General features: G+C 38.5%; 1 protein-coding gene across 4 annotated transcripts; it reads left to right on the top strand.

The window, feature by feature from the left end:
- The first annotated feature begins 5,791 nt into the window (after positions 1 to 5,791).
- Positions 5,792 to 12,137, top strand: SPC25 (SPC25 component of NDC80 kinetochore complex). 4 transcript variants are annotated; one of them, XM_037140661.2, is made up of 7 exons: positions 5,792 to 5,890; positions 6,767 to 6,919; positions 7,016 to 7,081; positions 7,651 to 7,797; positions 8,827 to 8,931; positions 10,091 to 10,189; positions 11,876 to 12,136. In XM_037140661.2, the coding sequence occupies exons 2-7, from the start codon at positions 6,781 to 6,783 to the stop codon at positions 11,998 to 12,000; spliced, it is 681 nt and encodes a 226-aa protein (XP_036996556.1). In that variant the 5' UTR covers positions 5,792 to 5,890; positions 6,767 to 6,780; the 3' UTR covers positions 12,001 to 12,136. The 4 variants fall into 4 exon arrangements, with proteins under 4 accessions (XP_036996556.1, XP_036996553.1, XP_036996554.1 ...); XM_037140658.2 differs by having other exon boundaries at positions 5,885 to 5,975; positions 11,876 to 12,137; XM_037140659.2 differs by lacking the exon at positions 5,792 to 5,890 and adding an exon at positions 5,919 to 6,008 and having other exon boundaries at positions 11,876 to 12,137.
- Positions 12,138 to 20,731: the final 8,594 nt, after the last annotated feature.

Genomic DNA, 20,731 nt, shown 5'->3' with positions numbered 1-20,731 from the left:
AAGACATTGATTCTCAGACTGGGCAGGACTGGGAAAACTCATGCCTCAAAGAGCTTGTGGTCTCATAGGGAAGATAAGATATTTACATAAATAACATACCACTTGTGCCTTTAGGGCTGACAGACAGAGTAAGCAGACAAGAGGAAAGGCAGGTATACCTTTCAGTTTACAAGAATAGGGAAGCCTTTGTGGGGAAGGTGGCAAGTCTCTTGGCCTTGATAGATGGATGGGTAGAAACTAGAAATCCAAAGCTTCAGGATGAAATGTAGAGCTACATCCTAGTTGAAATACACTGCATTTAAAAGCTGTAAAAGAAATCCCCATTTTTTAATATTTATGAGATAATTTTTAAAAATCATGTTTTGAATAGTATTTAAATTAATATTAATATTTTAATGTAAGAGTCCTGGCTGGTGTGGCTCAGTGGATTGAGCACTGGCTTGTGAATCAAAGGTTGCTTCTTGGGAACCACCCTGCCTGGTTTCAGAAGCTGTAACCTTCCCATTGGCTAAGGCTGAGTGAAAGACCTTGGGACCATAAGCCACTAAGGAGACAAAACTTATATTTCCAGCATGGGTGCTGCCTCTGTCCCCCTTACTTCACCCTGCTTAGCCCTGGGCAGATGACTGGTTAGCCAATGATGGGTAAGATTCCACCAGGGAGGGATGACCTAAGACAGGCATGGTCCCAATGGGGTCATCAGAGAAGGACTTGGGGGACTATAGAAAAAGGCAGTGATGGACCCTCACCCTTCGACTTTGACATAGCCTGAGTTCTCATTCTGTCTGTAAGAAGTCTCCTGATCTCTTGGCTGCCTTACTTCCCCCATCTGGTTTAAGCCTAAAACAACGACAGAGACGAGTGTGGCCCTGTGCTGGTATGGATGGGTTTCCAGGATAATCAGGCCTAAGAAAAGAATGCGTAAAATCCTGTGAAACCTGCTTTACTAAGAATACCCTCAATTAAATGGGCAGCATAAAATTGGTCCAAGCATAAAATGAGTTTGTTTCCCAAAGTTTTATGGCCCTTTGGCTATCTGACCCTGACTCAGAATAAGCCCTCATAGAGTTGCTGGTTCTATTCCCAGTCAGGGTACATGCCTGGGTTGTAGGCCAGGTCCCCAGTAGGGAGTGCATGAGAGGCAACCACATATTGATGTTTCTTTCCCTCTCCTTCTCTCTCCCTTCCCCTCTGTCTAAAAATGAATAAAATCTTTAAAAATATATTTTAGTGTAAGAATGGCATTGTGGTTATGTTAAAATGAAGCTTTATCTTTTGAAAAGGCATACTGGGATTTATGGGTGAAATGATGTGTTGTCTGGGAAAGTGGATGAATGTGGATGGAACAGATTGGCCAATGGTTGGTGGTAGCTGGGACCTAGTAATGCATTCATGACAACTTGATTATGCTATTCTATTTATTTTTGTGTATGTTAAAAATTCTTTGTAATATATATTTTTAAAAGGTAACAACTATATGAACAAAATCAAAGAACTAAAGTAGTGCAGGGATGATTGTGGGGTTTTTTTGTACTAAAAGAAAAACAATATAAAGTAAACAATTGAGGAGTAAGGGTAAAATAGTGAATTGAAACACTCAAAGATTTGGCTTGAATGCCACTAAAGAATATGGGCTATGTTTTTAAGACAGTGGAGAAACACTGAAAGTACTTCAGACAGGAAGCTAATATGACAAAAATGTACTTTGAAAATATTGTGGCAATGACAGGCAAAACAGATTGGGGGGGCAAGAGTCTGGAGTTAAAAACCAGGTGACAAAGGCCTGAATGGAGATCTAGAAGATGAAAAAGAAGGGGGAAGTTGAGGGGGAACATATAGATAAATCTGTTGATGCTGGCAATCGGTTAACTATGAAAGAAGGAAGATTTCAAGATTCTAAACTTGAAGGCTTGGGGAACACCGGTACCACTGAAAGAAAGAAAATATTTAACAAGGAAATGATAAATTTTGTTTTAAAATATTGCTAGTGGGGAATCTATATGGTATGAACAGCAGATAGCTGGAAATATGTGCGTGGAATACAAATCCCAGGCAAAACAGGCTTGAATCTAAGAGACACCTATGTGAGACGGGATGAGATTACCCGGGGAAAAAGTTAATGGGAAAAGAGAGTCAATGTCTTCAGGAAGCTACTAAATTTAGGGAATAGGAAAGAGAAGAGGGAAAGAGCAGTGAGGCAGAGAGAGGCATAAATTTCACATTCATGTCAGTACTTTAGCATAGTGCAGCAATTTTAACCAGTGTGGCACAGGAGTTTTAAAACATGCAGTACTTGACTGTCTAGCGGGGGCACTGACTCCTTTTCCCTTTTCCCATTGTCAAACTGAAAAATGGCAACAGCCAATACAATAATAGCCATCTGGTATAAATGCCCTGTCTTGAACCACAAATATAGGTCATATAATAGAGTTGCATCTTATTGGTGACATCATATAACAAGGTGGCATTTGATTAATTCTTGGTAGAAGAAATCCTTATATACAAGTATAAGCACCTGATTTTTTGAAAAGTAAGCTTTGGAGCAAAAAGGGTAGGAAATTACCCTTTCCTAGTAATAGCAATCGCTATTATTATTTTTTGTAAATTAACCAAAATTATACATATTTTTGTCTTATCATCAAAAAATACATTTTTTGATGTGCTGCAGAACTTTCGTGATTAGTTTTTGTGTGCTATGAGATGAAAAAGGTTGAAAATTGTTGGCTTAGTGACATCTAGTATTCTGCCCGCGATAATTAGACCACAATTTAATTATGACAAATTAAAAACAGTGTTCTTTGTTTGTATACCCATGTTCATAGCAGCTTTACTCACAGTAACCAAAAGGTGGAAGTAACCTAAATGTCCATCAATGGATGAATGAATTTTAAAAATGAGGTATATGCATATGTATTAGTCAGGATTTTCCAGAGAAATAGAACCATATGGTAAACTAAAACACACACACACACACACACACACACACACACATGAAATAGAACCATTAGTGTATGTGTGTGTATACATACACACACACACACACACACACACACACATATATATATATATATATATATATATATATATATATATATATGGTAAACTCATGTATATGTTTGCACACATGAGAATTATCTGGTTATTCCTGCCCACTCATAATTGGAGTCAACAAAAATAGTCTACTAAAAACAGCAGAAAAATGAGTCAGCTACAAGATATTCACCTTAGTCTAAGAGACTTACTTGCAGCCTCGTGTCAGTCGTAAATATCTTAAAGCCTTGCTAATGAACTCTTATGCCATTTTTCTCATGGATCAGTTATACTCTGCCAGATTTTATCAGGAATGCATTAGAGAGATAGTCCAAGAATTATTCCAAGCTGAGGAAATAATTTATGATCTTGAACTAGTAATAGCCTAAAGAAAATACTGAAAGTGTTTTCTGACTATTGTTAAAATTTTACTATCCATTATGCTGAAACCGAAGTTGTTGTATTTGTGACATTGACAAGTCATTAAATAGAATAACCACACCCAACAAATTAATTCAACTTGGATTAGGGTGGAAGGGATGTTCAGGCATATCTTGTTTTATTGTGCTTTGTAGATAAGTTTTTAAAATAAATTGAGGGTAAGACCCTTCACCAGCAAAAAGATTACAACTTGCTGAAGGCTCATTTAGCAATAAAGTATTTTCGATTAAGGTTCTGTACATTTTTTAGACATTATGCTATTGTACATGTATTATACTGCCAAGAGTGTAAATGTAACATCTATATGTACTGGGTAACCAAAAAAAGTGAGATTCTTTACTGTGATATTCACTTCACTGTGGCGGTCTGGAACCAAACCTGCAATATCTCCAAGGTACACCTGTGCTCTGTACTTATTCAGACATGGCACAATACAGGTTTCCTTAAAATCAGAAATCCATGAGTTATGTGATTATCTTGTAATTGGATTTATATGCATTGCCTTAGCTAAAGTTAGTGTTCAGTTGCAACAATTTCTCTATTTCTTTGCTAACATAGACTTTGTTCTAGATAAAGTCTTATTTATATACATTTTAATATGACAACCTACTGCATAGGAAGTACATAAGGCATAAATCATAAAAACAGAAAACCATTTTAAGTATTTATGTTATGAGGACCTGTTTTAAGTCGTTTGTACTAATTATCTCTTTTAGTCTTCAGATTGGGTGTGTGCAGAAGATATTACTATTATTATTGCCCTCACTTCAGATTAGGAAACTGAAGTCAAAGAGATCAAGTAACTTGCTCACAGTCACTCTTAGTAAATCAGAGAGCCCGGAGTTGAGTTATCCCTGCACTCTTATTGCAGAGTTGGAGCAGTTAGCCACTGTGTAATTTCTTACAGAAGTAAAATGCCTAAAGAACACTAACACTTAGTTAATATCTCCAATATTCTAAGACTCAACATATTAAAATCATAACTCATCATGCCTCTGCCTTTCCACAACACCCTTCCCCCAACATGGTGAAGACAATTTCATTTTTGCCAGTATCCTCATTTTTCTTTTTTTTTTTTCAGGGTTTGCAATATTCTTTTTTTTTAATTTAGTTATTTTTCAAGTACAGTTTTTTGTCTATTTTTCCCATCCCAGCCTCCCCCCCCCCTTGCTCCCCCCCTCCCTCCCCTTTCCACCCCCCCTTGTTCTCGTCCCTGTGTCCTTCCTATTTTTTCCTCCCAATCCCTCCCCCCTTTTTCCCCTTAACTTCCCCTTCCTTCTCCCCTCTGGTCACTATCCCCTTGTTCTCTATTTCAGTGTCTTCGTTTTTTGTTTTTTGTTTTTCTGCTTGCTTGTTTGTTTTGTTGTTTAGCTTCCTGTTAAAGGTGAGATCATATGGTATTTGTCTTTCAGCACCTGGCCTGTTTCACTCAGCATAATGCTTTCCAGTTCCATCCATGTTGTTGCAAATGGTAGTAGCTCCTTCTTTCTCTCTGCAGCATAGAATTCCATTGTGTATATGTACCACAATTTTTGGATCCATTCATTTACTGATGGGCACCTAGGTTGCTTCCAACTCTTGGCTATTGTAAATTGTGCTGCTATGAACATTGTGGTGCATAGGTTCTTTGATCCTCATTTTTCAAACATCTGTTAGATACCTTGAATTACCTCTGATTACTCCCTTCCTCTTTCACTTTTATCTGCAAAACAGCAGTAATAGAGGGCAGGTACCAAACAATTTAGCTATTAATACTTTTGTGTTATTGTCTACTGTAGCAGGAAGTACCTGCACTAAGTCCTGCCTTTTAATGGTTCGGTTTTAATTTACATGGTTAAAATCAGAAAATCAGAAAACTCTGGAAGTGTTAATATCAGAAGCCAATAAACAGCAATATTCCAGCCAATTCCTAATGAAGTTCTTAAAAGATGAAACCAATTAAATGACAATATTTCTATTAGCTTTATTATTTTTAATTAGCTTTAAGCTACTGGTAGTATCAAAGAAGAAGGTATGTACTTGGTGACTATACAGTTAAAGTTCACTATTTACATTTGTTGCAGAAACCTTTTTTAGAAACTGATGAATAGCTTGTCCTGTGAGTGTTCTCCAGGAACTATTAGTACTTTTCTAAGCCAAGCTGTCTCTCCACAAAAAACTACATATCCCAGAATGCTCTTTCTCGCATCGTTTCCGCGAGAATCCGGAAAGGCTATATCAACCAATCGTTTAATTGAAAATCTGTGCTACCAGCCAATCAGAAGGCGAGCGGGAGCTACCTCTCGGGAGGTGGAAGGCGCCGTTATTCAAAATAAGAAAGTTGGCGCGGCTGACGGAGGTGGATCTCGCCCGGCGGTTAGCTGGAATCAGTTCACGTCTGGTGTGGGGTAGTCGGCGGGACTCAGGCCTCCCGGAGAAGGTGAGAGGTGGCAGCTGAGCTGACTTTCCGATCTGCTGGTCGCGGTGGAGAAAAGTGGATTTGGGGACAGAAGTGTATTTTCCGAGTCAGTGTCTTTGAAATGCACATCGTGTTGTTTGTGAGTCCGGACCTCACGGGGTAGGCAGTGGAAGGGCTGAACTAGAGGTCTGGATCCTTGGGAAGATTTTTTGGTCCTTGAGAAGGTTTTAGCGTTACAGGGAACTGGTGGGACCTGCAGTCTTACAGGACATCTTTTTACGGTGGAGGACACTGAGACCCGGAGACTCTAGGTCATTGGTCCCCAATCTTTTTGGCACCAGGGACCGGTTTCGTGGAAGGCAGTTTTGTCGCGGTGGAGGCGAGGGAGACTGGAGGCGGAGCTCAGGCTGTATTACGAGCAGCGTCCACCGAACCTCCACCCCAGCTTTCATTTTTACTGCTGCCTTAACTTACCACAGTATACTAAGAGACTGATAGACCTGTGGGGGTCTTATCCTATGGGAGGGAGCCGGCCCCCTGGGACCTGGCGATTCAGGTTGGAATTGAAAGCGTCCCTTGGAAGGTGCTTTAGATGTCATCAGTTTTATTTGTAAGAAAACGTAGTCGGAGTCATTTTCCCAGGTCCATAGAGCGTGTACGTGTCCTGTGCAATTACACTACTAACACATTTCTAGGAGGTAAAGGCTTCCTGAATCTTGCTTCACCTTAACCATAGTTAAGTTCAGGTGGCTTGATCTGCCCTAGTATATCTAGAGTTAAAAGTTGCTAACTAACCATTTCTAGCAAAGGTCAAACTGCCAAAATGTAGTTGATTGGAGTATGTTCCTGATATGATTAGAGTAACTTAAAAATTGCAATGTGTTCTTTGTTTTGTAGCATTGTCTTACAAAATGGTAGAGGATGAATTGGCACTGTTGGATAAAAACATAAATGAATTTTGGAATAAATTCAAAAGCAATGTCAGTGACACCTCCTGTCAGATGGTGGGACTAAGAGATACCTACAAAGACATCAATAAAGCATTGGCAGGTACCTAACATTACCTTGTAACATGCTATTTATGTTGTTGTTTTTTTTAGTGTTATTTCAGCTGAATTACAACACCAATTCCAATTTCTCTTTCAGAAAAGCTGTCTGTGAAATTAAAGGAAGAAGAACGAATGGTTCAAATGTATCAAGAATATCAAAATCGTATGTGACAATCTGTAGATCCCAGAGCTTTGTTTAAACATCTTTATGAAATTCCTCATACAAGTAAAACAGTGTATTCTGTATGTATGTACATAAAAATAGCAAGTGTATCGATAACCCAGCTTAATGAATAGAACATCCCATGTTATACCTTCCTCTTCACCCACCTTCCAGAACTGTCTTACCATTAATTTGTTTAGTATTGTGGTTTTGAATGTTACATGAATGGTGTCACTTTGTATATATTCTTTGCCTTTATTGATCATCCATGGTGGTTTATTTCTATATTTATTTGAAGGGGTTAGGGTTGCAAGGATCATGGTCATCTGATTTTTAAATCCTTGGTTTGGTATTTTTTCTTAGAAAGCATTTTTGTCTTTTCATTTCTGTTTTCAAAGACAAATAGGAAAGAATCTATTAGGAGCTTTTTCTCTTTGTTTTTACAATTTTTTAATCATTAGGAAATAAAACATGATGTATTAATCTTATGAAAGTCAATATTTTGGTCCTAGATACGTGTTGGAGAACAAAGTATGTATTGTCTAGCAAATACTTTGTGCTTCTTACAGAGATCTACAGGCAGAATAAGCTCATTGAAGAAAAAAAAGGTAACTTGTTAAAGCTGATTGTGGAAGTCAATGGCAAAAAGCAGGAGCTGGAAGCACTGACTGCAAAAATCCAGGATCTTAAGGAAGAATATGCTAAGAAGAAGGAAAGTAAGTTTTGAGTTGTGCACATGTTTAAAACATCAGTCTAAATTTCGAGGTAGTGATGGTTGACAACTATATCTTGCCTTCTCTCCAGCTTATTTCCAAAAGCAGATGCTATTCCTTAGGGACGTAGCCAGACACTCATCTCTGTATGGTGTCTGTGAAGGGCAGCTGAATGGGTTTTACTTTCTTTTGTTTTACTTAAAGGTACTTTTAACTTCTAATAGAGCCAGAGTAATAATGAAGTTGATATGGGAGTTTAATTAATCATTGTGGGAGACAGTTTCACTAAATAAGACTGGTCAGGGAGAGGCTGTAGTGTGATGCAGGTAAGAAATTTACTGATCGTGCATTCTCTGCCAGGAACTATTAAGCACCCTCTTTATGCTGGCAAGTCTCTTGTCTAAAAAACTTTCATATTTGAATGAGTGCTTCCTTTAGAAAGGAGTCTTGTTTGCCCACAAACAAAGTAATACTCAAATCTTTTGAACGTAGCAAAGTTTGTCATATTAATGCTTTTTCTTACAGAGTCTGTATGCTGGTCTACATTATTTTTCTTATCTGCTATGTGTTAGGAAATAATGTGCTAACTTTAAGAACAATTCTAAGCTAGCATGAAATAAGGCTGACTTCTCTTGAGAAAAGGTATCTTTAGAAGAATAGAATATTTTTCCAATGAAGTAATTTCTTGGCTAACCAAAAAAGCAAAATAGTGTCAACAAAATATGTTTCTCCACCAGCCATGCAAACCTTGGTCTATTTACTCATGCTACTTAAATGATATCATTTAGTATCCTAAATGATAAAATAGAATAAAATATTCCTCTCATTCCTTGTGCAGATTTTCTCACACAGTTTTTCCTTCAGCTTGAATGAACAGAAACCTTTTTTGCTAATTGGTACAGGTAGAAACTGAATAAATATAAGCAGATTCATTTGCCTGGAATCGTTTTTTTATAGTTTTCAAGTTTTTAAAAAATGAGCATTGAACATTATTTAAAATATTTGATAGTGTTTATGTTTTTTTAATCATAGCTATTTCCACTGCTAAAAAAGCTATTGATGAGAGGTTGCAAAGGCTACAGAAATCTGTAGACTTGTATAAAGATCGACTTGGACTAGAAATTCGAAAAATTTATGGTAAGTATATTATAAATAAAACAGGAAATTAGGAGGTGTGTCTTTTTTTAAGTAGAGAATTAAAAAAATTTTAAAGTAAAAATATTTCATGTTTTCAAGTAATATGATGACTATATTATTAACTTTTTAAAGATCACCATAATTCCTGCTTATTTATCCAGTATTTTAATAAGTGTATTTTTGGCTGGTTGCCAACATACGAATAATTTCTGTTCTTTGTTCAAAGTGGTATTGTATGATTCACATTTCTCCAGTTATACCCTTCATGATGGTCAATTTAAAATGGTAGTTTATTATTTCATTTCATTAATGTATCATTAACACATATATTGCTTCTAACTTAACTTTTGGATTCTGCCTGTGTTTTAGTTTTAGAAGTACTCTAGTGAGTGTAGACTCCTCCATTGTTTTGTGTAATTCCTGTGGAACCCCCACAGAGGAATTACTGGGTTACAGCGTGTCGGTCTCTAATGGCCGGTAGTGTGTGTGTGTGCCAGTTTACAGCACTGCATACTTCTGGAGTTTCCGAGATCACACCAGGTTTGGTGATTTGCAAGAAGGAGTTAGAGGATTCGGCATGGAGTCATAATTTTGATGAAGCCCAGTGTGGTGTGCGTGTGTGTGTGTTTTTGGTGTCATATTTAAACTATAATACATTCTTTAAAAAATGTGCTCATTGATTTTAGAAGGAACAAGGGATAGAGAGAGGGAGAAACATTGATATGAGAGAGACACACATCACTTGTCTCCCATTTGCACCCCAACTGCATGGATTAAACTCACAACACAGGCATGTGCCCTGACTGGGAATCAAACCCCCAACCTTTTGGTGCACGGGGCGGTGTTCCAACCAACTCAGCCACACTGGGTAGAGCCCAACTACAGTACATTTTAAAACACGTTTGTGGCATGCATTTGGAAACATTGGTTGAGTGAATATATAGGGTGGGGCAAAGGTAGGTTTTACAGTTCATATGAAAAACAATATAATGAAAAATAATGATACAGTAATAAACTTTTGCATACTCACAACTGTACACCTACTTCTGCTCTACCCTATGTATACTTAGTGTGGATATTAATCAGAGAAGTGCATCACCATCAAAAGTTGCACACAATAAAATATTCTTGTATCAAAGAATTTCATCTCTCTTTTCAGGTGATAAATTACAGTTCATATTCACTAATATTGACCCGAAGCATCCTGATAGCCCGTTTATGTTTTGCGTGCACCTAAATGAAGCAAGGGACTATGAAGGTATGTCCTCTCCATAACTGGTGTTCAAGGTGGCACCCCGAAGAGTTATTTGAATGATAATATAAAATATATGTGTGAAATAAGATCCCCACAAGCTATTCTTTTCCAGTGTTGCTTTTTTGGCACATGGTCTTCTAAAAGCTGTGACTATAATAAGTAACTGCTGTTCAGGATGGCCCATTGTCTCAGTGGCAGAAAGTCTAAAAGACAAAAGATCACTGTATTTCATATCCTTTTAGAGAATTTAAAGCAAAGCTATAAAGGATATGACCGTCTAAATGTGAACATTATAATTTACCCAAGTGGGTGATTTTAAATTCAAATGTAAAATCATTAGAATCTGATCATTTTTTTGCCAAAGGTCAATATTCCATCTTGAAAAATCTTACACATTGATAATTTAGCTGAGTTACTGATTCTCCAGCAGGCCAGACGTTTTTTGATTCATGAGGAGTATATATGATTGGTAATAGTGTGAACAAGAAGAGAATGGAAATCTTTTTTTATTCTCTTCTAATTGTCCTTTTAAAGTAATTCACTTATTGCAATTGAGGAAATGGTTCTCAGCTCTTTATACCTGTGGTTCCATTAATGTGTTTATGGGAGACACATGCTCAGATGAACTGTTGGGTTGGCTCTCCAACGTGCCCTGGTGACTCAATTCCTATTCCAGTGGAATTTATATTTTAGGAATCAAATTCATGTACAAGTGTTTGTCTTTTTTCTCTCTAGGTAACTATCTTCTAATCTAAAGAGTACTGAATTTTAAAAAGCAATCCCCCAAAACCTCTTGTTCAGCTTTTAAATCTTGTCCCTACTGGGTATTTTCTGTTGCCACATAGAGTCATAGTATTTGAGAGTGTGTTAAAATGGAATCTACAGTTTAATTTTGAACCAAGGGGTCTTTTCTATTCTTTCTCTGCTTTGGTCACCGGCCTTGTATCCTAAGCAATTTCTACTGAAGAGTAGGAAATCTGATGTGGTCGAATTTCTTCCCCTCGAACAAAGGACAAGACTGATGGTAGAGAATGCTGGCTCGGTCCTGTCCTTCCGCTCAGTTCTCTGGAGATTTGCTTGCTCCCAATGTGTACCATCTGGTTCAGTTGCCCACGAGATCCGTACTGTTATTTGTGACGTTGAGTACCACTTATTTAGAGGCCCTGTAAATAACCACTTTTGGAACAGCAACCACATTTTCTAATAACCTCCATTTCATTTGTGAAACTTCAGGTTCCCCCGCTCCATAATTGTAAGTTATTAAAGGTTGGCATTGAAAGTTGTTCTCTTTTTTGATTTAGCCGTCAGGCCAAACTTTTGTAGTGAAACCCTGATTTAACATGTAAAACAACAACAACAAAAACTCCTGTTAAAATGATTTAAATGGTGAAAATGCATAGGGAAGATGATGGGAAATGGCAGTCTGTTCTTTACCACTAAGCTGTTCAGTCCCTTGACTGCCATCTGTTCAAAGCAAGATTGCAGTACATAGATTTGAGTATCTGGAGATTAAGCAGAGGGAAGGCCCAAAAGATAGGATATGAAAAACCAAGTGTATCATCATTCCGAGTTCAATTCAGCTCAATAAAATGGAATTAAAATGATTTGAATCAAATGAAAGCATCTAAATTGTAAAAAATTCTTTTCGCTAAAAAATTTCCTCAGTGTCTTCTTTTTTTTTTCTTCTAGTGTCAGAGAGTGTTCCTCGTCTCGAATGCCTGGCAGAATTTCAAGAGAATTTAAGGAAGACCAAAAATTTTTCAGCCTTTCTTGCTAATGTTCGGAAAGCTTTTAGTACTATGGTTCATAATTAATGTATAAGTAGTATATAAAAACTGTTTATTTTTCTTTCCTTAGTGTCTCTCTTTTAAAAAGAATTCTCATTATCCAGTTTGCCTATAATCCTTTTGTATGTTTTTTTAAACATTTCTATGTAGTATAATTCTTTAAAGTATTTTAATTAAAATCTTGGGAAATAAAATTTATAAAGTCAAATGTGTTCTTAGTAAAATGAAAGATAATATATACACACACAGTTGACCCTTGAACAACATGGGTTTGAATTACACAGGTCTACTTAAATGTGGATTTTTTCAATGAATTCACTGTCAGCCATCTGTGTCCTTGGGTTTCACCTCTGCAGATTCAGCCAAGCATGGATGGAAAAGCGTTTTCATTCTGTGGTTGGGAATCTGCACCTGCAGAAGGCTGATGAAAGTTATGTGAGGATTTCCAACCGTGTGGGGGCCCTTCACCACCACAGCTGTCGGGATCAACAATATACCTACATATATATTCTTAGATACGTTCTGTAAACATACATCCTGCACCCTGTCTCAGTGGTTTCCAAGCATTTGAAGGTCATGAACAGGTAATATTGAAAACTTAGTAGGTGGGCCCAGCCTAGGGTTGGCAAATTTTGAAATGTCCTTGGTAAAATGAACACTACTAACTACTAGATAGTACATTATCTACTATCATCCTCATATCTCAGACCAAGAAGGATCTACAGTTAAAGGGCACACTTTCATAGCAGAAGAATGTTGGCAGTATTCCGAGATAGTCAAAGAAGTTTATGTTCTAGAAAATCTAAATATAGAACATTTATAACCAATATCCATTTTGTAATATTATGCTGTTTAATTGTGCTCTGGATATAAATAGTTTACCTTGGGAGTCTACTCAACACAAAGTAGAACGCACATGTCAGTGTGGTCTAGGATTTTGTTCTGTGACTGCCCTTCCTTGTAAATGTGCTTGTATTTCAGTCTGCTGGCTGTAACGGAGGCTACGTGATACCACTTCAGGGTATCTTGAACACAACTAAAAACCCATGGAACAACAGCTTCCATACCTACAGTTCCTCTTCTGCTTCTCTGACATCTGGGGAAAACCTCAGACCAGCTGTCCTGTGTAGGAAGGGGACTTCAGAAGCATGCTCTCTCGCCGCTCATGCCTAGGACCTGGTTCAAGGCTCTGCTCACAGAACTGGAACTTCTATGAGTGGAATGCTGTGGACTGGGTGGGAGTGTTCACTCACCTGACCGGAAACCAGCTTTTAGCAACCAGTGATTGGTATTATCTGCAGAAATGAAAGGCTAATACACTGCCCTAGAGATTGGTGTGTGTTCTACTAACAAAAGCTTATTGTTTTAGCAAATAAAACAATTAGTTTTAGCATCGGCTTGGCTAAAGGGAGTCATTTTAACAGGGAGTACAGTGAGCAAAACTAGTTTTCCTAGGCAGATCTTTACCCTTGGCCTCACATTTGGCCTTTTTATTTTTTATTTTTTACATGCCTACATTTAAATGAATGCATAAGCCCAACTTTGTGTTTTGTGGACCTAGCTTGATTTGGATAGAGCTCAAGTTACAGTCTATCAGCAGGATCCATTTGTCAGCTGTTTATTTCTGGGCTCAGGTTCCATTTGATGAACTGGAGCAATTTCAAGCCCATCTCAATCCCCGAACCAGTCGCTGATGATCAGGGGAGTAAAGTACGTGCCTTGGATTAGAATAGACACCCCCTGAAAATGGAATGTGGAGGTAGGCTAACCACAATAACAATGCTAAGAGTGAGGCTGTTGTAGTTCTCAAAAGGGAAAGAGAGATTAGATGCTTGACATTAAAAAAATAGATTACTAGAGTAAGTGTTTATTTACTGAGTTCCCTGCTTGAAATATATCCACAAGGAACAAACATAAAACTTAAGAGCATTCATTGAGATAAGAGAAACCAAGTCTCATACCACAAACTCCTAATGATGTGTTTTGAACCATTCAGTGAAAAGGCATTGATTGGCATGGTGTGGCTATTAAAGAAATTCTGAAGGATCCCTTTCACCTGCAAATTAGAGAAATGAAGATTGGCGATGAGAGAAGAGATGGGGAGCTCCTTACTTAGGGTCTGTTTCTCCTGTAGGACAGCCATTCTTCACCTCCTACCTGGGGGTGGCGGTGGGACGAGCCACATAGCTGGGAAGTCACAAAAGGGTGGTGTGGGATCCGGCTCTGCAGCTGGGATCCGAAGTCACAGGTATGAATGGTGTACTGTCAGCAAAGCAAGTGCCTGCAACTGCAGAGCTTTACAGTGATTTGTTTACTCAGCCGGGAAGTTGATTCATCCCAAAACGGGCGTTGTTTGGGGTTGGCTACCTTAGAATAACGGTGAATACTTTTTTAGCCTTTCTTAGTTGTCTAACACTGTTCTAAGCCCTTTACATATGGGGCCCAGCAGAAGTAATGCCTGCTTGAGTGTGGTTGGTAGCATAATAATGGGGTGTAATAATTTAGTTTTAATTTGAATGTTCCACCTACAATGTCATATATGGTGTGCTGGAGTGTGATTGTTACGTTACAGAAGTACATGCTTATGATTTTATAATAAAAGAGTTTGTAATAAAAAGGGCCTTATTTATGCCAGACCCTGTATATTTACTCATTTATATTCCCTCGAAAACCTGTGCACTAGATGCTACCCTGCCTGTAACCTTGTTCTATGGGTAAGGAATCCAAGGTACAGAGAGTTTAAGTAACTTCAAGTCACACCGCTGGTGTTGGAGTTGGAGTTCAAACCCAGGTCGCAGTCTGGCACCTAATCCATGAGTCTCACCTCGACTATGCCTCTGTCTCTCCATGTTACATTGCAGTGAAAGTAACTAAAGACAAAGTTCTTAACAAGATTCTAAACAATTTAAACGTCTATAACTGAATGCAGGTCTGGCTGTCTGCGAAAGCCAGTACCTAAGAGGCAGGTGCTGATGTAAAGGAAAGTAGTTCATTCAGATGCGGGCCACCTGGAAGATGGGGGACTCAGGTCACAAAGCCCATCTTCACACCTCAGTGCAGGCAGAGGTTTTATAAGGAGGGAGGGGAAAAGAACAAACAGATCAAGGGGAGGGTTTGAAAAGTCTCTGTGTAGACCAGCACAGTCCATTCCGGTAAGGCAGGGGATGATCCCGTGTGAGTCATCCTAGTTGGGTCAACCTGCAGTCTCATCATCCTGACTTGATATCGTCCTGGCTCCATGGTTGAAGGTCAGCAAATCTCCCGGAGCTGGGAGGCCTGGAGGTGGAGTCTGTATCTTTTGAAGTTAGTTGCTAGGATTCTTATACCAACATGCCATTCATCTACAAGCTGCATATTAGTCAGAGTCAGCACTTACGGAAATAGTGTGGAAAGAGTGGTGGGGTAGGTTACAATTGGCCACTGTTACACTTCTCTAGTATAAATGAGTTTTTGTGTTTCTGTGGAAGCATAATAATTGAGGTGGGGGAGGATAAATGGCTTTGACCCACAGATCTCAGGAAAACAATGAGCAGAGTGCCTGGTCTCTGACCCCATGGGACTCACTGAGAAGTTTCTAAGCATGTAGGTCTCATCAGCTGAGGTGTCTATGGAAATGCTGAATGGAGGACCTTTGAGTTATACATAAGTCTTTATCTGTTTAATCAAATATGGAGGGCTTAATTTTTGAGGTTTACTATGTGCCAACCTAGGAAGATTACGGAGCTAATATTAATATATTAGCTTAAATATTAAAGTTGATACTGTGAACAGAAAAGGGGGTTTCGAAGGAAAGTAGCCTCACAGGGTGACCTGATCATAGATTCTTAACTGGGAAGTAGTCACTTCCCAGACCTATAACTTTTTAGTAAAAGGTTTATCTTTGCTTTAAGCCAGACATGTCCATTGTTTCTGTGCATTTGAGATAACACACCTTTGAAATAAGGTAACCACCCTCAAGAGAGGGCATACTCTTGTTAACTATTTTGTAATCCATTCCCTGCTTTGCTTCTCCCCTTCATGTAATCTTTCTTAAGTATCCTCCTTAATTTCAAATGCATAAAAGAAGCTGCAGAACTGTTATTTTTTTTCTGGAGCATTTGAAATCTTGCTCCTCATCATATGTTGTCAGTTCGGCTCAAATAAACTCATCAGAATTCTCTGCAGGTTTGGATGTTTCTTACATTGACAATGCATCATAAAAATTATACTTTGAATGGTTACACATACACATGAGAGGCAAGCCCAGGTATCCTACTGAACTTGTTCTCTTTATGCATTTTATTTAGGAATGCATGTTATAAAAATGAAGTATTCTCAAGTATTTAAAAATCTTGATATAGAAATAAAGCATAAATGCAAAGATAAGAGATTTTCTTAAATGGGAAGAAAATATGCTCATGTAGTGAAACTCTCTGAAATGGGATCCAAATGGGCCCAACTGATCAAGTCCAAATTCTGTAATAAAGTGGGACAACAAGATGTCTAAGATTCAACTCCAATACTAATTGTTTAAGTTAAAAAGAATGAATCAGCACAAAATCTGCTAAAGCGTTCTAATAGATTTGAAGTTTTAATTGCCAGGCTAATGAGGACAGAAAGTGTTGCATCTTTTCCACTTCAGAGAATTCCTGTACAGAGATAATTATGTTTTAATATACATACCATGACAGCAAATTGCCTATTTGGCTATCACTTAGCATTGTGTCTGGCACATAGTGGAAGCCTGATAAATATTTGTTAATGTTCAACACATTATATAGACTCAATAGAAAATTACTTAATAGGAAATAAGTAATAGGAACCTTTGAAAAGGAGCTTACTTTTTCAATAATACCTGCAGGCATGTTGCTGAGATGTTCAGTAATTTATAGAAGGTAATGATGGTTCTACAATTAATTCTTGACTCAATCATAAGTTAATAGAGAACAAGAATGTTTCTGAATAAAAACAAGAGTTTTATCTAAGTAGAAAGAGTCCATCAGTTGAGTCCATGATATACAAAGGTCTGTCTGGAAAAAGTCCAGCTATTTTTAATATAATGAGAACAGCTTGCATAACGTGGATGTAACCTGGCAACCAAGGAGAGTGGACTGGAATGTGCATGTGTGAACAATGATGACTTCACTGTACTAGTCAGTGGGGGCAGTAGACACCATTGAGTGAGCATGTGTACTGTGTGGCTGTCAAATTCAAAATAACTGAAAAAGTAGAGCAGCGAAACTGCATCAAATTTTACATTATACTTGAACATTCCTCTGTGAAAACTATTCAGCTGATTCAGAAAGATGCAGCTATGGGCGACTGGTGATGGGCAGCTTCATCATGACAACGTGTCTATTCATGCATCATGTCATGTGCAGAGTTTTATGGTGAAACATCCAATCACCCAGGCGACTCAGCCCCCCTACAGGTCAGATTTGGCGCCCTGCGACTTATGGTTTCCCCCCAAACTAAAATCACACCTTTGAAGGGGAAGAGATTTCAGACTGTTGATGAGATTCAGGAAAATATGATAGGGTAGCTGATGGCAATTTTGAGAACTATGAAGTCCTGAGGTGCCTACTTTGAAGGGACTGGGTGTTATTGTCCTATGTACAATATTTCTTGTATCTTCTTCAATAAATGTCTCTACTTTTCTTTTTTTTTAATTTTTAAAGATTTTATTTATTTATCTTTAGAGGGGAAGGGAAGGAGAGAGGGAAAGAAATGTCAATGTATGGTTGCCTCTGGTGCATCCCCTGAGGGGAACTGGCCTGCAACCCAGGCATGTGCCCTGACTGGGAATTGAACTGTGATCCTTTGGTTCACAGGCCCACACTCAATCCACTGAGCTATACTAGCCAGGGCTTTATTTTTCATATTACATGGCTGGCTACCTTCTGGACAGACCTTGTATGATCTGTTTAAAATCAGCTCTTTTGTTGGCACTATTAAATGTATTGTTATGTGGAGTATAAACAATATATGCTGTAGACTGATGTGAAGAGTGTCTGGAGTTTAGACACAGGTTCTCTCCCTCCCTTAGCAACTAGGCAAGCTGAAAGTAGCAGCTGAGGATAAGGGAGAACCTCAAAAGAGAAGTTATGTTACGTGGCTTAATAGATCTTTGTAAGAACTTAGAAAGGAGCAATATTGGAGATTGAAAGAAATATGGAATGTACGATGGTCAATCTTAAATACTCCAACTTGGTTTGTGAAGAATCCTGTCTTCCCTCATGAATGTGCTACTGGGAAACATTTGAGAATTAGGATGTGCCCCCGTCTTTGATCTATTAAAATTTATACGTGATCCTGGGCAAGTCATTTAACCTTTTTGTCCATCAATTTTCTCATCTGGCCTTACTGCACTTTGTGTAGTTTCACAGACTTGCCATTTTATTTTTTTGTTGATCAGAATGGGGATGGGGGAGAAAGGAAATGACAAAAACGAAGAAGTTAGGAAAGACAAAAAGTGCATGTCAGAATGAGGAGCAGTGGTTTCCTGGGGCTGGGGTCGGGGGCAAAGATGACTACAAAATGGAAAGTTTGGAGGATCTGAAAGTGTTTTAACACTGGACTGTAGTGGTTACAGCCACACTATACATTTATGAAACTCAATGAGCTGTATTTAAAAGGTAATTTTATTGTATTTAAGATATACCTCAATAAAGCTTTTAAAAAATGGAGGATAATCCAATGCAGCCATGACTCTGTACACATGAACTCTTTTGCATGGTATTGCAATGTTTTGTTTCAATTTTTTGTTTTTTCCACTAGATTGAGCGTTGACCAAGGTTATTTTTGGAATCTTTATCATTAGCCCACTCTCTGGCACATAGCTCTACACTAAATGTTCAATGAGTGAGTGGCAAAGTAAATGCATAAACCAATGAGTGCTGAATAGATGAGTTGGACTGTGTGATCTCTGACATTGCTTCCCGTATCTAAGATTCTAGAAATCTAACGTTTATGTGCTGTGGCTATTCATTAATCAATTTAAAAGAAAAAATTAGTATAATCTTAGAAAAAAAACAGGAGTGACAGTAAATTTCAAGGCATTTTTTTTATGATGGAATAAAATTCAGTTGTGAACCTCAGTAAAATCCTATGATTTATTTTAGCAAATTTTGCTCAACTAGTGTGACTAAAAATGTTCTGACTAGTCAGATATTCTGTTAAGTATATTAGAACAACATCAAGAATTATAGAGGTGTAGAAATACTAATTTATATATAACAGAGTGGAGAGCATAATATTTTTGCCTTCATCTTTAGAGTGTAATATTTCAGAAATTATACTGTACAATAAAATTTACCTAAAACAGAGTATTATATATTTTTAAAGGTGGAGCATATTTTCTCCAGTTCAACCTATCCCCACCACTTTTCCTAAAATGTGATATTCAACCTGTTTCACATATTAGTTTTACCACTCTGGCCTCTGAAGCCATTTGTGGCTGCTTCCCCCCCTTAAAAGGTTAGACTCGGGGACCTAACTGGGAACAGTATTGGTTGTATTAATGGTAAGTCAGAAATGGAGGACTGAGTTTAGATTCTAGGTAACTACAGATGCTTTCCTTTTTTTTTCCTCCTAAATTGTAGATTGTATATTTCTTCACTTGACCAGTTTCAGGCTGAGAAACTGCATCAAAGAGGGGAGACCCAGATGGGTCTCCTCTGACTATCCTGTTCAGACCTGGGTCTGCCAGGTCTGAACAGGATAGTCAGAGAACAGAGAGGGGCTGAGAAAAGAGAGAACGGGAGGATGGGAGCCAAAGAGTGGGGTGGGGAGAACCAAGGAATAGGCTGAGGGGTGCAGGGGAGCTGTTTGCTTCTAATTCCCTATTGTCAAGATATAGCCCATCCATGCTTTCTTTCACCAATGAGATTATCTAGTAAGTGGCAGAGAAAGAGGAGGAAGATTTTTTTGTGTGTGAGAGAGAATGTAATCTAAGTCAAAGTGTTCCTTCTTCCCAGGGCTAATGAAGACCCTAAAATAGGAAAAATTGCCCTTAGCTGTTGCAGCCTCCACAGTAAGGAAGGACTTCTCTAGTGAAGTCCCCAACACCACTCAACTTAAAAAACTTACGGGATCAAAAGGAGGGGATATTCCTTTTTTAAGTCAGCTTCCTGAGTGCGTGGTTTTTCTCCACTTTCTCCAATGGTGCTTCTTCCTGGTGTGTCTGCTGTAGTTTAGACAGTATTCTCAGGATTCATTCAAGTAAACCAGTGGTTCCCAAGAGCGAACTTATGTTAGCACCCGGTGGAGTGCTTGTGGAATCAGATAGCTGAGTCTCTGAGTGGGAAGTAGGGGTCGGTAGTTTGCATTACCAACGTAGTGCAGGGTTATGTGGGTGCTGCTGGTCCAGGTGGAAGTCGGGCTCAGAACTTTACTTGGTGGACTGCTGGAGTAAGCACTTAACCACTGGCCCCAATGTCAGGAAAATTTAATTCAGTTCACAAGCCAGTAGAAACAGATCGGTGACACATTTGCCACCTGGCTAGTCTGGCCCTAGTCCCTTCTTGTCCCTCCCTGGTGTGACTCCTTCTTGTTCCCAGATCTCTATCATTAGACCTTATAAGCAAGGTCTTTCTCTAGCCAAGTTCGGTTCACTCACACTCCTCAGTCAGGTTTTCCTATTCCATAGTACCTTGGAGAAAGGGGTTTTCACTCCAACTCTGTGAAAGTCTGTTTACCTAAAAAGACTTTCTCTTTGAAGTCTGTGAAAGTCTGTTTACTCCACCTCTGGTCCAAGCTCCTTTCCTCAGCATTCCCGTGA

The sequence above is a fragment of the Artibeus jamaicensis genome, unplaced genomic scaffold, assembly GCF_021234435.1.
Source record: "Artibeus jamaicensis isolate MK-2021 breed Jamaican fruit bat unplaced genomic scaffold, CSHL_Jam_final contig_391, whole genome shotgun sequence".
In the NCBI taxonomy this organism is placed as follows: Eukaryota; Metazoa; Chordata; class Mammalia; order Chiroptera; family Phyllostomidae; genus Artibeus; species Artibeus jamaicensis.
Note: the sequence above shows the minus strand (reverse complement) of the source record. Positions and strands in the feature narration are given on the sequence as shown.